We start from the raw sequence: 19,855 nt of genomic DNA, 5'->3' as shown, positions 1-19,855 counted from the left end.
ATCGAAGCCAGTGCTATTAAAGCACAGCACAGACGATGATACATATTTATGACTCAAGCCATGTGTGTGTCTAAGGCCACGGAGCGTTGGCTTTGCATCTTAAACCATATTTCCACCGTTTATCGAATTCACTCTACATGCATTCGCCCTGCTGTTGTTACAGTATGACTCACTTTTTCCCAGAATGCCCCCTGAGGAGACTCGAGACGCAGGGTGCAGCTGGTTGAGATGGGCCCACTGTTTTCTGATGATGGTGATGGTAATTATAATGGATGAGATCAGCGATGATCAGCACTATGACACCAAAGCGAACCCTGCAGGATGGTCTTCGCTCCCCATCCCGGCCCACGTTGCCCCCATTGTCGGGACCGCAGATGCTGCTGTTGCCCCAGTGACGGTTGCCAGGCAGCCGGGGGAAGTGCTAAATAAGATTGCAGGGGGAAATTGCGGGGTTGTGTTGTCGAGGGGGTGTCAAGTCGGCTGGTGAAGAGAGGGGTGACTGTGGGCTCTGACGGATGGAAAGCTACAGGTGATTATGTGATGGCATCTTCTCGTGATCCTTTCTTTAAGGAATAGTTTGAAATTTTTTAGAAATATAGCCTTATATTGAAAGGACAGATATGAGAGAGGCATCAATTTTCTCATCTAACTCTCCACCAGAAAGCAAATAAGCATATTTCCATAATTTGTCAAACTATTCCCTTAAAAAAATGGCTTAGAAGAGGAAGCAAAATTTGCAAAAATTGACGCAAAGATATTTCTGTTCAAGTTAAAAATGGCTCAACTTGGGCAAAAAATTTGTACCCATTCTGGAGCTTTACAAATCTGCTTCAAAAACACACAGAGACGAGAGAAAAAGAGAGACTGGGGGGAAAGGACAGAAACAAACAAGATTCAAGTCTGAGGCTGAGCTGAAGATAAACACACAGGCCCACTCCCTCTGTTGGTAGCTAGCTCACAACTAAGGACTGTATAGCTGGTTAATCGGCTTTTTGGGGCAAATAAACACAAACCCTCCAGCCGTCCATGAGGCAAAACACTTTGACTCCTGTCTGAGCACACCTTTCGACTGCCAGCTGTCCGACAGGAACCCGTCGGAATTGTCCATGGTGCTCAACCTCGGCCACGCCTCCGTTTCGCCTCCTGTACGTCACTGCCTCCGTTCTTTGGACACCTCTGTGGTCTGATCCCCTCCTGAGAATCAGTAAACCTGGTACGACTGATGGACGGCTGGGAAAGAACGTGACTGGATGAGGCAGGAGTTAGACTGAAGTGACAGGTGCTGAAGAAGTCACTGAGCAGCGACGTGCACCACCTCTCTGACCTTTTGCACAGTGTAAAACTCTGAGCCCGATGGCCGATATTTAAAGCGTTTTTCGCTCTCATTAACACTCTCTGATGGAAGGTTCTGTAGCATGACGGCTCAAAACTGTTGTTTCCTTTACTGCTTGTCGCTGTTTCTTCAGACACCCAAAGTGTTACCTGGAGGGGGTGTGTGTGTGTGTGTGTGTGGTGGAACCAGAAAGCGAGAGCTGTCAGCGCATTAGAGTTTGTGTGTTTTGACGGTTTGATCTCGTCTGGGATCTGTGGGATCGTTAGGAGCAGACGTCACCGCTTCTCTGCTTGTTAACTAATCTGACAGCCCTCTGACAAGTGTTCACTCCCGTGAGTTAATATCTACCTACCATCACTCATTCTCTCCTCCGTGTTATCATTGCGCTGTTGTTGTGAAAATGTAATATGTTCCTCTATGGTTTGAGTGAATTTCTCGAGTGAAAAAAAAAAAAAACTTTTTTGATTTTGTGATTTTTGTTTAAAACGCACGGTGGTAAGACCGAGATAATCTAGGAGGAGATTTTTACCTGACATCTGACTTCCAGCTGGGAACAGGAGCTTCCTGGAGTTTCGGTTATCAGTAAAATATTTAGGAAAGGAATTTTGAAGCCTTCTGAAGTTTTTACATTTTAGCATAACATAAGCATAGCATACTGACCATTAAAAGATCCCGATTCTAATTGCAGTAAAAAAAATTCCCTCTTTTAGTTAATATCCCTCGACTTCAGCTCAGTACGCTAACACTGTCTGTGGAAACACAAGGCGGGAATTTTTGCACAATGTGAGCACAGTGTTCATTTAGGTACCTGACTTGAAAAATTGTAAATCCTTTAATTAATATATTTTTTATACGGCCATATTGATCCTTTGTTGTCGTGTGAATGTAGAGGGGAAGCTTGTGGGGTTTTTTTTCTACTGATAATGTTAAAAACAGCTAGGAGAATATGTGGCCATTTTCAGTTTACTCCAGGAAAATTATGTTTCCAGCGGGAATAAAAAAAAACCATATCAAGGAGCAAGCTGGTTTGTCAGAAGAAGCATCTTTTATCTGAGATGGCACATTATTCCCTGGGAGCGACTTCTGCACAGGCCTGGTGTTGATCTGATTTTCCCACAATGGGGCGAACAGCATCAGTAACACAGTGTAGCATCAGGCTCACTGGCCGTGCCTCACCACACGTACAGCTGAGCTGCAAATAAAATGGGCCGTAATTCTCCATAATGGAGACACCAGAGGCATGTATTCACATCGGATTAGCGGCATCCTGAATCATAGAGGGGATGACAGGGAGAAAAGATGGAGGAGGAGGACCGTTTGGAGGCAGAGAAAGAAAAATGAGATGAAGAGGGGAGCAGTGGAAGGTGGGTGGGTAGGGGGGGGGGCTCCTCCAGAAGCTGGGGCTGCTGCTGCGCCCCAGTTCTGTCTGCAGCTTCGTCTCCACAGCGATAAATTATTCGACTGCAGCATTGGGGACTGGTTGGCAGACGGCAGACCGTGGGCCATGTTTATGTACCAAATCCTGATACGCTCACAGAAACAGACACTGTTTACAAAAACAGAAAAGAAAGAATGAAGTTTGTTTGTGCGTTGCTGACTTTATTTTGTCCCCATAGAGGCCATTCTGAACCAACACTACTCCCGGGGAGATAAGTTAAAATACTGTAAAGTCTCATTTAAAAGCCTTAATTCAAAAAATAATAATGTTTCAAATAACAGCCAGTAACTTGGCAAGCATGAACAAATTTTCTGGCTGCTAATTAAGGCTGGTAAAAAAAAACAAAAAAACAATGAGGGAATTAAATTAGCCTACTACAACAGGTCACATGGTAAATTCAGTATAATGCACATTTCCATGGCAGTCATCACTTTGCTGCTCCCAGTTTCCCTTTTTTAACAGGAATAATTTTCATACTCTAGTTAAATCCAGTCTTTTCTTCTTTGCTGTACTCTTGATCGATCATTAATGTACCAATGTCAACAAAAACTAAGGCAACAAGACAAGCTGTCATAGGAACAACTACGGTGGCTGTCTGAGTATTGCTTACTTGCCAGATAGCTGCTAACTAGCCAGTTCTTCAGTGGGAACTCAATCCATTTTAGTGCACAACAACAGTACGCCGCTTTTCCTGAATTTGAAAAAAGTCGTACTAAGAAACACCGGTTGTGTAGACTCAGCAGGAGAGTGTGAGTCTTTAATGTACTGTACATGCTTCTCTAGCAAGCTTTACGGCATATGAACAGCTTTCCCTATGGACATGTCATGGTATCTGAGACGAACACCTGTAACCACGCTACCCGCGCGGTCACTGCGGTGGCCTGAGAAAAATGTTTTATAACAACTCAGAGCAACCCCAACGTGTAAACTGAAACCAAAACAAACTGTAAATACTGACATTTTGCTTTCAAATCCAAATCCATTTCCGAATCGAATCCTCACCCTTTCGAATCCCTTATTGAAACCCCTTTGAGTAGTTCGTTTGGTGGGGACTGAAGACATCTGTTAGTTATGTGTAAAAATTTACTGTTTTTATTTTACTCAGCACAGTAACAAAACAATTTTCAACCGTTTTGTGTGACAAAACATATAACTTGATATTTAAGAATCTAGCTTCTTCTAATCACTTTAATAACACAGCTGCTAATTTTTAAGTCTGATATAGGGACCAGTTACCAAGACAAGCATGACACTGACACTAATAGAAACTATGGTAATTAATGAAACAAAACAATGAATACAGTTGCGCTAAAAGTAAAAGTACTGTGACAATATTATTAAATAAGTATGTGGAAGAGAGAAATAAATATATAATGTAGTAATGCTAACAGTACTTTTTTGCCAGTACAAATACCCCTTCTACTACCACCACGACTACCACTGCCACCAATAATAATAATAAAATCATGATAAAGACAGTGCGTCCACCCCAGGCCACTGACAGTGGAGTGAGATTGAGGCATCACCAGGGAGCTCCAGTCCTCCAGAGGTCAGCGGGGTCAGGTCTGCTTGGTCAGCAGTATTGTTATTTGTGCCTTTTGTAATCATCAGTATGAGCTTCCTCTCTGCTCTGTTATTGCTGTATTTCCAATACCGTTATAATGTTAATTGTGATTTGTGTTTGCTTTGGTTGTTTGTGACTGACATCAAGCTTTGGGTCGCCCCCAAACCCTGACAGGAGGGAGTTGACCCGTTTCTTGATCCCTTCTTAAACCTGCCCCCTGACCCTAAGGAGTTTTTTGGGGGTTGGCTGTAGAATTCTGCTGTGGTCTTGTGGTCCTGTAGTGTCAGAGAGAGAGAGGCAAAAGAGACTAAACATAGAACGTGAAAGAATGATTCATTCAATAGCAGATTCACAGGCCACGAAGCTCAACGAATGCGGGTATTTTACCAACATGGAACTGACTATCGGAACTCATCACTAGGTATAATAATAATAATGATAATATTAAATAATGGCTCTTGTTTATAGCCCAGCTGCGTCTGAACAGAAGCACTCACATGAGGAGTGAAAGCCATATTTAGACTGTATTTAATCGTAGCCACTGACAATCTCAGCCACCACACACAGTCTTCAGCGCTCCTCTAGCAGCAGCAGAAACCTGCACATTTCTGCACCACAGACCTTCACAGTCAAACATCCACTGTCCTCAGGCACAGCCAGAGGCTTTGCTCAACACGCTCCGCCAGTGTAGGGTTTCACTTGCAGCAGCCAGCATAATGGTGATCTCACAATACATCAAAACCCTGTGGAGGTCAGTGGTTTTCTGTGTTGGGTTTGTCACTGCCTTCAGTAGGGAAGGACAGCTGGCTTAGGGGGTTCAGCAAGGCGGGGTTTGTGGTTGATGGGGAGCCAAATGGGACTGTGGAAAAAAAGAGAGCAAGGCCACACCTTTTCCTGTCTGGCGTTTTAGAGTCCTGCTACCCGACCCAACCCCGATGAATCCAGAGAAATGACTGGGTTTGACCTTGGTCTTGGGATGTTTGTTGCGTTTGGGTATTTTCATGCTTGTAATGGTTTGCAAGTAGAAACACAATGCCCAGCGGGAAGAGGGACAGAGACAGACACTACTCAGTCTGTTGCATTAGCTTGGTATGCTAGTGGTCAGTAATGGATGTAATAAAGCAAAAAAAAAAAAAAAATAGCCTTAAGTGCTCTAGGTTGGGTCTGGGTCTCAAATTTGGCAGAAGCATTCAGGTTCAGCTGACTTTGGTTCTCAGTTTTAGGCAAGTGCAGAATAGTGGACAGGGCTGTCTTCGCAAGATGAGAGGCTCAACGTCAGTTTGTGCATTCAGTTCAGGGATCGCTCTGTTGCATGTTTAGCCTAGCGTAGGTCAAAGAGCGTAATGGGGCCGAAAAAAGCTATCTTCAATCAAAAGTACCGATGAGTTTTGTTGAGAGTTAGCAAAATGTTTGAAGCTGACAACTTTACTCTGAGGACACAACTTTTGACATACTGCTTAGGAGCTGCTTGTTAAAAAGAGCAGAGCTCGTTAAATTGGTGTCTTATTTTCTATTATACATACACTACAATGAGGAAATAAATGTGCTTTGGATTTTTTGAAGGAGACTTGTGACAGAGCTAAGCTAGCTATTTCCCTCTGTCTCCGCCCTCATACTGAGAGTTACGTTACAAGATTAATATCAGTTTCATCTTTATATGTTCAATGCAGAATTAGCTCCGTTGAGTGTTTAGCCTTAGCACAAACACTAGAAACTGAGAAAAAAAATGTTAGCTTAGTTCCAGCAGAGGTGACTTCCAAACTCCAAAAGCCGTTTTACCTGCTTGTTAATGGGCACAACTTTTGAAAGCCTTGACATAAAATGTTCATCCAGTGCTACAATGGTAAAATATACTGCGTACAGAGCACAGTTAATAATACGGTCTATGTCGCTCACTCAAACAAAATTAATTCAAATGTCTCTGATGCATTGCCTGTCTTTCGTGTGCAGAAAAACACACCACGTGCTCATGTGATTTGCAGTACCAATATACCATCTATTACTGGGCACTATTATTGTACATTCTGTATTCAATACATATTTAGAGTATGGTCTGTCTGGGTACTGTCTCTGTTCTCAGTCTTTACTTCTTATTTTTGTCTGTCTGATGCACCCACCTGGCATGTAAAAACCAGATCGCCAGCACTATTGCATAATAACTAAAATTATGTAATCTGCATAAATTAAATGAATCATCCAAAAAGACCAAACTTCATCTGCCGTGTTTTTGAAGAGGACCGCTCAGTGTGCAGATAACAGAACGCTGACAGTTTGAAACGATAGACTGGGTAGTTCTTGCCAAAGCTGTCCGACAGTTGCCCAGTTGGCCCATACGCACGAGCCAGCCCTGCTTATCAGTCGCATTACCAACAGTTAGAGGCGTCCACAAATAGCTGTTTGGCAAATATTGTTCTGCATCTGCTTGTCAAAGCCTTCAAGTTGGGTTCAAACAAAGTGCGTCCACTGATGGAAAAACAACAACTCCAATCTGAATACATTCATAATAGGATTATCCTCACAAGCAGGAATATCAACCGTGAGTCCCCCTGGGCCTCCGACTGTGACGTAGGCGGAAACAGTACCAGGCTCTTTGTGGAGACTGAGCCTTGTGCCGCGCCAGCTTGTGTTTGACGGAGCAGTGGGGTGGCTGCGGGCGGGCTGAGGCCGCCGGATCCCCGAGGGGCGAGAAGAAGCAGCAACTTCACAGCCTTCAGCTGACTGTGCAGCAACCTGGCAGTTCACAAACAGCGCTTTCTTGCCCTTCGCCATGCATACCGGAGGAGCCGGGGATCGAACCACCTGGTATCAACTAGATATTGCTGTGTACTTTGGTTGCCTGGAGAAACACAGCGGCTCTTGTCTAGCAGTACTTTGCTTTAGTTTTAAGCTTCTCTGTAAGCAGTAGTTTGCTGTACATGGGAAATAACCACTTACGTGAGGCCTGTGTTTTATTTTCGTTTGACCTGCAGAGTCTAGATTCAGGCGTTTATAGGTGTAATAATGCACAAAGTATATGTTGTCTTGAAATTTTATATTATGTCTTATTTTGCTTGAAAGCATAAACTTAAAAATGCAGTGTTTTGCATAAAATGGTAAAATTTGAGTTTAAAACCAGTATTCGTATCTCATAGCATGTCTTCAGTGTAACCAAAGGGAAACCATTTAAAAACAGGCAAAACATTTTATCTCTCTTTATTTCTAAGGAGGTGAATTCCCCAAACATGTCCTAAAATGAGAGAAATTACGTGGATATCTAAAAAAAAATAAAACAAGGTCACTATTTTCTTGTACTGCAATCCATGTCATCCATCAGTGCATTGATCTCATCGACGTGCATGGGATGTTTCAGACATATCACGTTAGATTCAGGTTAATTTAGGATTAGGGAATATGGTGAGGATTAAGAGGAATGTTTAGGCATTTATTGGAGAAAGCAAAGTTCAGAGGTTTGGGGAATAAATGTTGTCAGTTAAAACAAACACAAGTGTAGTTATAAAAGAAATGTGTCTTTTTTTCTTCCAGTATAAGAAACGTCCAGTTTCCTGTGAAGGTTTGTCGTTCAGCCGTGCAGCTTCACATGCGAGGAAAACCAAAGAGCGTCGCAGTGGAAACTAAACCTGGCCAGACTAACGCAGACTTCAAGAAGAGTCGAGACGGTTTCATCCTGCTGGTCCCCGGCAACTGAGAGAGTTCATCCAACCAAACCACAAACAGATTGACCTCATAGACCTGAAACCTTGATACCACTGGAGTTTTGTGTTTGGGGACGTGTTTCCTCGACAGTGTCCTGTATCCTTATTAGAATTGGTCAAAATATCAATCAGGTTCATGTAAACAACAAAGACAGGGATGTAAATCTGCGTCTGTCTCAGTTGACAGGCAGGACTTTTTCTTGAAAAGCAACAGTTTACTAGGATTTTTTAAAATCATACTTTCGCAAAGATTGTAAAGTATTAACCCAGAGCCGAGTTGCTGGCAGAATCTGCTTTCTTAATCCTGAGCTGCAGGAGGACAATGTTCACCGGACAATGACGGAAGTGCTGAATAGTTTTGGAGGCAAAATTTGGGAAATTAGGAGATTTTTTATGTTGGTGTAGAAACTCAGGACACAGCTGCAATATGTACATGTATGATACTGTCTTTGATGTCTTTTTTTATGTTTTACTGTTACATAAGATATTTGAAGTTATTTTTTAAAGGACAAGAATAAACAAAAATGTAACAGATGCACTTTTTCAATGACAAATTTTACATCACAATATATAAATACGATCAAGAACAAACCATTCCAAATATATTTTTGTATTTTCAGTAGAATTGTTGCAAAACCAAACCCTTCCTTGCGCGTTATCTCATGCTGCAGTCTCTAAAAAGCAGACTATTATTCAGTTATTCCATGTCAGAAGAATTAAAAAGGAGAAAGAAAAACAAGACAGCGGAAGAAAATAAATTATTCAAGATTTACTTAGGCGAGTTCTCTGTGTGTTAATTTCTCCCTAATGCTTTGCCACATTAACAGACAGCAGCCTGCAGTATGGCTGTAGACTCCGATCGAGCCTACATAAGGCAGTGATTAAAATATATTACGTTAAATGTGTTTGCCTTTCAGTTTTCTGTGTTGATGTGTAGTCCGGTGATTGAAAGGATTTCCTGCACATTTACAGTCAGTTTACAGTAACTGTTTTAAATCTGGTGTTTATACGGACATTTCTCCACCCCTCAGGAAGTGGCAAACTCAAAGATGTTCAATCCAAACTGTCCTCTGAACAGCAGCAATCGAGTGCGCTTTCCAGAGCAAACTGGACTCGGTCACGCGAGAGCTATTTCCTCTCTCGTCCCCTTGGTGTCCTCTGGATCAGATCAGCTGGGTAGATAAACACGGATGCTACAGACATAATTTTGCGAGATTTCCAAGAAAACCTCTCAAGTTCAAAACCCGTTGCTGTCATTTGAAGCAGATAAGGTGCAAAAATGTTCAATGCAGTTGCAGTCAAACAATGTCAAAGGACTGTTATGTGGTGTTGACAAGATTGAAAAATGATATATTTAAGTCCACAGCCACGCAGTTTTATACAACCCACCTCTGCAAGAGAATATGCTTTTCCCCAAAAGGGGACATGTAAACAGTTCTAAGACAGGAGCTGATATTACAAATATGTCCCTGAATATACTGTGTGAATTTATTGTCATGAGTTAGCTGGCTGGCTTGATGACTGTTGGCAAGAGCTATTTCAGTAGTTCATGGTGCCTAATGTTAGCAAATGCCAGCAAACTTAAGCTAAATACTGTTGTGTAACAGTTATTACTTGTTTCTATTACTTGTTGTATTACTTGTTTCTTCATTTAAAGCCCTCTTGCTACTTTTACATTAGTTGAGCATTTTAGCTAAATTCTAAACAGGTTAGCATTTAGCATTAACCTAATTTGTCACTTGCCACAGTGGCCACTGTTCAGCAAAAGATATGCATATGCAACAGATGCATCCCATTAATTTTGCTTGAGATGTGTCTAGAACTGGACCGATGTCCACCTGTGGCAAACTGAATTGACCAGACATAGTTTAGAAAGGACACACCTGTGTATACGAGGTCCTACAATTCACAATGCATGTCAGCATAAACAACAAGCCATGAAGTCTCAGGAAGTCCTCTCTGTAGACCTCTTTGATAAATCGTGGTGAGGCATAGATCAGGGCAAAGGTATTAAACCATTTCTAAAGCTTTGAGTGTTTCAAGGACTCCAGTGGCCTCCTTAGTGGTGAAATGGAAGAAGTTTGGAACCACCGGGACTCTCCCTGCAGTTCCAAACTGAGTTACTGGGCAAGAAGGGCCTTGGTCAGGGAGATGACCAAGAACCCGACACTTCAGTCCTCTGCAGAGATAGGAGAACCTGCTGGATCATCTCAGCAGCACTTTATCAATCAGGCTTAATGGTAGAGTGGCTATACCAAAGCCACTTTGAGTAAAAGCCATATGACAGCCCACTTGGAGTTCACCAAAGGGCATTTAAAGGATTCTGAAAGCATAAGGAAAAAGATTCTTTTGTCTCGTAAAGAAAAAATTGAACTCTATGTGCAGAACTCAAAACACTTTGTATGGCGAACACCAGGCACCGCTCATCACCTAGCTAATACCATCCCTAAGGTGAAGTATGGAGGTGGCGGCATCGTGCTGTGCGGGGGGCCTCTCATTGGCAGGGGTGGGGAGACTGGTCAGGGAGAGGTCCTTGAAGAAAACCTGTTTCAGAGTGCAACGACCTGAAGCCTACGCACAAGAAACCGCCGGGGTTGTCTTCGGCCGAGTCTCTGACTGTCCTTCAGTGGCTCAGCCGAAGCCCAGACTTAAACCCAACAGAACATCTGCGAAGAGACCTGAAGATGGCAGTTCAGAGACGCTTCCCATCAAATCTGATGGAGCTTGAGAGGATCTGCCAGGGAGAATGGGATAAACTTTCCAAATCCAGGTGTGCCTTTACAAAGGACTGAATACTTTTGTAAATGAGAGGTTCCAGTTGGCAATTTTATTCATTTACAAAACAATAAAATATGCAAAAAGTGAAGCAGTGTGAATAATTTCTCTAGCCTCTGTGGTCTCCCTTTAAAAGAGCACTCCACTGATTTAGCATTGCACTTCTACAACATTTTCAGACTTGTGGAGGGCAGTTTAAAAGAAAAGATCAAAGTGGACGTAGCACAACCAGATATATCGTCTTTTTTTATTCATTATATTCTTCTTTCTTGTCAAAACCTGTCACCCATATTACTCACAATAAAACTCACACTTTGACAGTTTGGTCGGGGATGCTTGTAGTGGACTAATGTAGCCTCATGCAGAGATGAGGAGCAGGCCACAAAGGTCTGCTAAGCTCATGTCAGGTTTTTTTTTTTCATTTTCACACTTGTACAAACCGACGCGGTTTATCAGACTTCACACAGCTCTCCGTGGAGCCTCAAAAGGTTCTGTACAACTCTTTTCAATTTGCAGCAGCAGGTAGTACTCCACAAGACTCATAAACAGATTTTGTTGCATAAAATCAGTTGTGCTCTTTAAGGCTTAAATGAAGTATTTCGTTGCAAAAGGTTAAGTTTAAATAGAGATGATAACACCCACTATTATGTATTAATGGTGCTTTTAACATGGTTACTGAACTGCCAATAGCCAGCGACATATATTTTTAAATGGTTGATATTTCAGTCTGGACTGAAACTCTTCTAATCTCACTTAACAGTTTAGTCTGAGAGCTTAAAATCCGTCGTTTGCTGCCAGTTTTCATCCCGTCTCTCTCCACAGTGACCTATTAGTGCGACTTAATGACAACCTGCCCTCACTGTGACTTGGCTTTCACCATCCTGACATACTACCCGCTGTGATTCCCCAAATCACAGCTGCTCCATAATGCTATGTAAGTGGGTGTGCGTGTGGGTGCCTGCTTGTGTATTTATTTTTGATGAATGGGATTTGCATAATGTGGAGACAGAACATACTGTATTGTATCTGTATAATTTACACCGCACTCGGCCACAACTTGAATGCTAATTTAAATCTGTAAGACTTTAAAAATCAATACTGTGCTGTTTTTATGTACACAGTACCCTCACACCTATGAGAGTCAATTTAACAGCCTTTGACTTGTGAACAGCCCTGCACCTCTTCAAACAACACTCCTCGACTTAAAATAAATGTGAGTGCAAAAAAAAACAAAAAACTGTATGTGTATTTCGACCGTGGTCTGTGAATATATGTCTGTGCAAATGTGTTGGTCTGTCCTTGTTGGCTGTGGTCTGGTTTTGTGTCACTGTCATGTATTTTCGGGTATTTCTTCTATCACCACAGAAAGTTCTTCTTTCTGATTGGCTGGCAGGTGCCTTTCAACACAATGTTTGAGCATTGAACACAAGCTCACATTCATCCACATTAAGACTGCAGTAACTGATGTTTTTTGTTTTCTTTTTCTAGTCCACAGCGCCATATCATAGCCTTTTATTTACACATCCGGCATTTATGGATCAACATAATCACCTGATGAATAAACACATAAACATAAACACCTGATGAATTTAAGTTCAATATTCACTCACCTTTAGCTCTGTTTTTGGTCTCCACCAGCACCCGAGGGAAATACCTGGCTCTTTAGCTGCTAAATGCTCCACTATGTTCACCAGCTGTTCTTTAACTGTGTCTTTCTGCTGTGCAGGTAGGGCACAGCGTTTTTTTTAAAGATATTTTTCTCTGAAAACTGCCGTCTGGTTTGGCCAAAAACCATACCTTGAGAGCGATGAGACTGAACCAATACGGTAAAATTGTGGTCTGGACAGCTAAACAATGAGCTGAAACTCATTATAAAGCTCTGTAAAGCCGAGGAGAGCAGCAGATTCAGGTGATAATTCCTTTGTAGGTTCCTGACTACGAGCGACACCTTTTACAGTGTGACATTGTATTTCACTCGTCATTTAATACAACCGCATTAAGGTTTGCACTTGCAAAAAACATTTGATCACGTCCAATCTAAGCACTTATTGTAAGTTCAGTATGCTACAGGTGTCCTCCCTTTTATTACAGCTTTTTGAAATACATATGATGTGCGAACACACCTTGTCGCACCCTAAAAAGATAACGTAATCATACCTCTGCCCTCTACTACCGAGGGATCAGAGGACCACCTGAAGAAGTGGCCTCAGATTGAAGTAACAAAACTAAGTTAGCTTAGTGTTAGCTAAAATATCACAGAGTTCAGGGACAAGTTGTGCTGTACGCGGCTACACCATCAATGGATCCAAACTAAATTTGAGGCTTAAACAAAAGTATGTTGAACGTATACCTAAAAAGACTGCTTGCATGGTTGTTCCTGTCAGCAATGGTACTGTTTACACTTCTACCAAGAAAAGACCAAGCCAGAGCAACTGACTTGGCTCTGTCTGCTTTTAGATAGACCAGGTTGTGTCCCGCCACCTTAAAGTGCCAGTCTCATTACTAATCAAGCCTCGGAGCGTTTCAGATTGTTAATTTCTTCATCATCGGTAGCAACAGAATCAATATAAGTAGCTAAATATGCTACTGAGGCCACTTCTTCGGTTCGTCTTCCCATCCCTTGGTACTGGAAGGCAGAGGTATGATTACATTATGCTTTTTGAGCTGTAACAAGCCGTTTTTACACTTATTTCCATTTATTTCCCAAAAGCCTCTAAGAGCTGGGAAAACATCTGTAGCGTGCTGCTAAGTCTTTTAGACACCCATTCGGTGATAGAAGTAACCGGAGGACGTGCCCATAGTGCTCTCCAAGGTGTCACTTGGCGACTGTAGGAATAATGTGGATAATGTGATGTTTAACTGCAGTTACTACAGCAAGAAGACTGCTTCAAATTCACCAGTAGGAGAATACAACTTAACCATGGGTTAACTGACTTCAAAAACCCAGCCATGGTGATGTATACACATCTTCTTTTCCTTTGAAGTGTTCATGACACAGTAGGAGCAAAATAATCCCCTGGAGATGTCGTGTGAGTCTCGCCGAGATCGGGGGCCTGAGACAGCACTAATCAGCTAATTATAAAGCTGTCTTTACGTCCCTTATCAGGCAGTTTGACACCAATTCACACCTTGATTCTTGTAACTCTAACAACTCTCATGTGACTGCAGTGGTACCTTGATGTTCCACGGGTGACATCAATGTGTGAACAACCCAGAGGAAAAGTTAAAACGCCTGGTGAGAGGATAAATGCCTTCAGCAATAAAGCAGCAAGTCCAACTGACTTTGTGCTTCTAGACACTCTGAGGCAGCAGTTACCAAAGTTTCTCTGTCATGCCTCATTTCGAAGCCAAAAGAATAAATTTAATCCTCACCCCACTAGCTCCAATTGCATTTTTATCAACAGGTTTAGCAATACTGGGGAAACTAGAAACAAAAGGAACTAAGTTTATTGAAATAACATGACCAAGAACGGCAACTGCAAGTTCTAGTTGTGCGCTCCAGAAACTTCACCATGATGCAGCATCATCATGTGCACGTTTTACATGTTTTGCTGTTTGAGTAGATACTGTCAACCTGAATCTTGAGAGTCTTGAAAGCCCCACGTCACTTTACACAGCTGCAGTTTTTCATCATCATGAAAAGATCAGACACCACGTGCAGAGATTATTCGTGCTGAGATTATTCATTCCATCAGTCACTTTCTTTTTGAAGAAAGCTTTGCTGAGCTTCCTTGCTCTCTTGTAAGTTGGTAAACAGGCACCAGCCTAAAATAATCACATTATGCTGTACCTTTGTTTGTCCTGCTTTAGCTGTTGATGTACAGTATATCAGCCGTTGATTGGAACTGATTTGCAGAGGAAAGGTTGCTGCGGAACGCGGTGTTGTTTGAAAAAGAATGACAACCGCACACAGGATGAAGCTGGATGCTGCTGTGACATAGAATATGTGCCATTAATATTCAGTGTATTGTCCTACAGGGACGTGTAACAATTTCTTCATTAATCAAATACTTACTTGACTATGTTTTCTCCATGAAATACCCGTGTGCATGTAAAGGACTCAAAATCAGGACGCTTGTGTCATGATTATATTTAGGATACGGTGTTTACATAGACAAACCTGATCGTACAGCTCCCTATATACACGAACATCAACCAGGTCTCTGACTGCCTGTGTCAGCGCAGGCACGTCTGTCAACTCCTCCACATCCAGCCGATTTCTACCGTTTGTGTTTCCAACTAAACCTCAGTATGTCTGCTTTGGTTTTGCCATCTGATCACCAGTGGTGAAATACAAGAGCAACATTAATACAGTGTCCTTTACATTTGTGTCAGACTTTCATTTAAATGCATAGATATAAATAGTTCACTGCAATATATTTTTTTAATTGATTAAAGCCCCATTTGGACTGGATTTATTTCTCTAAGGAAGATGACTTTTACATTACCTGTGCTGGTCAGTGATTTTAATTAGGTCCAAAGCACATATGGAGGTAATTTTTCACCCCTGCCCAGAAATAATTACAGTTGCAATTGCCTTCTATAAAAGCTCTAATGCGCTGTTGAAGTTTCAGCTAGAGTTGGTACTGGTATCCTCTTTAGAGCCCATTTTTTTTAGCCTGCATTTATTAACATTTCGGCAAACTCCTGCCATTAAACATATGATGGATTAGCTACTGGCAGTTCCTGTTTGCATTGTACCCAGTGATTTACAGACAACAATCACTGGATTATTTTGATACTGAAGGAAATTTTGAAAATGTGATGATTCTCAGGCAAGTTCTGAAGCGTGCTTTTTCTATGATTTCTACTTGTGAACACTTATTCACGCTGGACCTTGTAGCCAATGACATCCTGGAAAAGTGCAGGTCATACTGAATAATATATGTTTCATGTCTGTGTGTTAAGACTTGGCAATATATGACTCCGGGAGGAATACAATTTTTTGATTCAATTTTACCTCACGCAGTAACTTTGCCTCAAGCCTCTCCCTTTGCATCTCCTCTTCAGTGCTCCCTCGACTCCCTGTGGAAGCTTTTGCCTGTCTCTTTTGGCTTTTTCCTGTGGAATATCCATGTCCATTACAGACCATACCCTGCAACCAGAATGCCAGATTTCTACTGTTTACCTCACAATCACCACGACACAAGATAACATAATTGCATTGATTCTAACCTTCCACATTTGTAAAATACTGTCTCCTGTGCAGTGTTTTGGTGTCCGAGAGGCCTTCAAATTCAGGGAACTGGATTTGTAGGATTGTTTTTCATTTCTCACAAGTACCTAAAACAACTCAACCCCCACACCCACTGATTTCACTCTCAACGCCCGTTACATGCCACAGTATCCAGGTTTATATCAGAATATTCCGGTTTGAACTTTCGGGTTTCTCAAAACCAAGATGAGAGCTTACCCAAGAAGCAAGGACACAAGTGAATACTCACTTATAAATACCTGATGATAACAGAGATCAGCGGCGCCTTTAGTGGTGCGGCAACAGCAGCTACCTTAGACAGATGCAAAACCAGAAAATTACAGAGTTTGACGTAATGCGCCGGTAGCATTTTTAACACAGCTTAATTCAGGCGATTCAGGTGAGGACATACCTGTTCTAATGACCTTGCTGTTATGCTGCTCAATTCCCCATCTGTATGCGCTGTCAGTTTGGGTAGCTATACTGCACAGCGTTGTCTAGAGGTCACTCCTGCTGCTCTCATGTTAAGTAATCCGCGCGGAAAGATGCCTGTTCTTGACCAGGTACCATCCCCTCCAAATAACACCCATGGAAAGCAAAAGACCCTCCCTTCTGTGTAGTTAGCCATTTTTTCCTGGAGAACCACTCCACATCAAATCCGCAGTTATTTTTTCAGTAACAATATCCTGCAGCAGGTGGGCACCGTGATGTTTTATCTCAGGCTGCTCTTCAAAAGGAAGACGTTCAAATTTCTGTTTTAGAAGATAAAACACTGACAAAAGTTTCCACCTTCTCCTGCCTACTTGGCTTTTATCTGTTACCAAACTAACTGCCAGCCATTTAAACGGAATCATTACAACCTTAAAAAGTGTTACAAACCGACTTGAGTACTGTGTGATAAAGTTTAGATTTAAGCAGTGCAGGTGGTGGTGACTGACTGACACATGTTTTCCCCTCTAGGCTTGCCGTAGCTGCACGCGCTCGCCGCTGAGACCATTCAGTGCTACAAACGCGCACAAACCCGTATACTCAACCCAACTCGGCCGATTCTGAGTTGAATACCGACTCGCTGCCCTCGACACTTCCCAGACACGCTGAACTGCAGCTCGAACGCCGAAGAAGAACAGAAATGAGACGGGCGACTCCAGCGACTCTAACGACTGCCGTTACAAAAGCCAGGAGCACTAACGAACCAAGTGACATCAATGGCCTTGATAACAACCCCACAGAGCTTAAACACCTGGGACTCCCCAACAGTCACTTAGAACCCTAGAAGCCTCTTGGACGAGAGGTGAAACGTCCTCAAGTATCTAAAACTGAGTCCAGTTTCCCTCGATTCAACCCTTCTTGGATGATCGTGACCTGGATGACTGAGAATCTTCACAGACACTGCCGAAGAGACCATTGTCCATGTACCAAAGTCAAACAGTAAACCTGGTGCTGGTTAGCCTGTTAGCTTTTTAGCTTGTTATCCTGTGGATATTACTCCTGACATATAACATATAACAACATACTGTATGTGCGAGTCAGAAGAGTTATCAGCTTTACATATCCAACAGCTTCATGATTTGGGAGGATAATGAAGCATATTGTTTAATTTCCACTAGGTACCGACATATCATGTTAGTGTGTCCTCCGCTCTTAAAATGGTACAGTAGTGATAAATAACAGCATCAAGTGAAGATTTATTCAATGGCATTCATTAATCCAGAATTATATTAATTTCCAAGTTAGTCAGTACCAATAACACCACACTTTGCTTCACTCCATTTTGAACCTTTTCGTGTTTGTGTACAGTGTACAGTCTTACCCACAATGCTTTTTGCCTTCACGTTCTATTAAGTAGGCGACCTAAGTCAGCAGCTGTGCAGCACCACAGTCATTTTCCAGCACTTTTGGTTTGCTTAGCTATTTGGAGATCTCAATAGTGGACAGAAATAACCATCTTTCATGCATCTCAGCCCTTCGCTCTTTGATTGTGTATCTAATTTCAAGTCTGATGTGGTCCCATCTTACTGGCACGACTGAGTCAGCTTCTCAGAAAATAAGAAAATTCGAATGCTCACCAGAGCTGAGGAGGGAACTCGAGCTCAAGCAAATGGCCAAGATTTGTTTATTGAAATGCCACAAACAACTATTCAGCCTCAGCCTCGGACTGACAAACGAAGGCGTCCAGATTCTGTGCTAATCCGTTGTCGCTCGCCCCTCTACAGGGAACAGCGGCTGCTCAATGATAAACTGGAAACCACATCTCCTCTCCCAGTTACAGCCCCACCAATCAGATGACTCACTGATGCTGTATGTCAGCCCATCATATTCAATCAGAAACAAAGATTATAGCATATACACTGAATTTGTTTGTGCGTAATCCTTTAATCATTGATGTAAAAGCTGGGATTTAAGAGAGCAGCCTTTGAAAGTGCAAATTGAAGCATATCCTCTCCATCGCTGATTATTAAGAGCTTTGTGTGTGCGTGTGTGTTTGATACATGCACACACACATTTCCTAAACAGATGAACAGTTAATCATCAGATCAAAACGAGGACACTTTGATCCACCAAGGCAGAATCTTTTTCACAGACATAAGATTTATTCATCGTGCTATTTTCCCCACCGAACTGTGATAGGTTTAACTTGACGGCAGCTTTTCCATCCAAACACAAGCATCAATTATTTCCCCAATTGTGTCCTCATCACAGTCACATGCTGCTGCTCCCGCCAGGCTTGTCTTCCACATAATTTTTCCAATCATTTTCTTTTCTGACAGCTCCAATCACGTCCCTCCTCAGCGTGAATGAAAAGCAGACTTGTATTGCAGCCTGTCACGCAGACATAAAAACAATATTGCAGTCAATCAGGTAGTTAGAATGTGGATGCGTGTAAATCAGTTCTGATTTTCTATCTGACGTGTGATATGGATTATGATGAAATTTCTTCATTTCTTCTTACAGCGCCGTACAAATAGGATTCTTCTACTTCTAATCTAATTTATCAGGACTGGCGATTGTTGATGCAATCACTTAAAGCACCATGCAATTCCATTACAAAAAGACTGGCACCTGGTCCGTCTCTCTTTGGAGATTAGCAGCGCTGCAGCAAGGATTTGGTAATGAGTTGGAGAGGATTTACCAGTGGGAATATAATATGTGTCCCAAAGCTGCCGTGTTTTTCCCTCTAAATCCTCTCAGGGCAGACCGGCCACCGGTTTGGTGAGCGCTGCAGGTTTTCCAGCATCTCTCCGTCATCAAGCCCGGAGGGAGGTCACATGCTGGAGATTACAGTAACATGAGGGGGGAGATTGAGTTTTTGCTTTGGCTCACTCTGAATCAACATGCCATCAGTCTGAATGCTCACTAATCAGGAACCAGCTGAGAAACCAGAGCCCTCAGAGTTGAATTTTTCCATTGATGGCAGCATCTGAAACTACTGTACAGCATTCAGACTGTTTACTTAAGTAAAAGTAGTAATACCAGACTAAAAATTAAAAAATAAATACTCCATTACAAGCAAAAGTCCTGCATTAAAAATGTAACTTAGGGAATAATTAGGCATTTTGGGAAATACACTTATTCACTTTCTTGCATGGAGTTAGATGAGAGGATTGATCCCAGTCTCATGATTGTACGCTAACTATGAAGCTACCGCCAGGACACAGTTAGCTTAGCTTAGCAAAGAGACTGGAAACGGGGAGACAGCTAGCCTCTGTCCAAAGGTAACAGTGAAGACCCACTGGAAGAGAACATATGAAAAAGCAACCTGCAACATTATGTGACTTCGTGCCAAGTAGCATTTCGTTTTTGTTTGTACAGCGTGTGTTATCTTGGAGAAGCAAAGTAGTAAAGACTAAACTTCTACTCC

The 19,855-nt window shown here is 42.2% G+C and overlaps 1 protein-coding gene across 2 annotated transcripts in view; it reads left to right on the top strand.

The window, feature by feature from the left end:
* Positions 1 to 9,494, top strand: part of myo1g (myosin IG) — a 50,858-nt gene extending 41,364 nt beyond the window's left edge. For both annotated transcript variants that reach the window (XM_040122240.1, XM_040122243.1), the window contains one exon: positions 7,858 to 9,494. In XM_040122240.1, coding sequence (XP_039978174.1) covers positions 7,858 to 8,020 — 163 coding nt within the window. In that variant the 3' untranslated portion in view covers positions 8,021 to 9,494. The remainder of the gene's footprint in view (positions 1 to 7,857) is intronic.
* Positions 9,495 to 19,855: the final 10,361 nt, after the last annotated feature.

This window comes from Xiphias gladius, chromosome 24 (assembly GCF_016859285.1).
Source record: "Xiphias gladius isolate SHS-SW01 ecotype Sanya breed wild chromosome 24, ASM1685928v1, whole genome shotgun sequence".
NCBI lineage: Eukaryota > Metazoa > Chordata > Actinopteri > Istiophoriformes > Xiphiidae > Xiphias > Xiphias gladius.
Note: the sequence above shows the minus strand (reverse complement) of the source record. Positions and strands in the feature narration are given on the sequence as shown.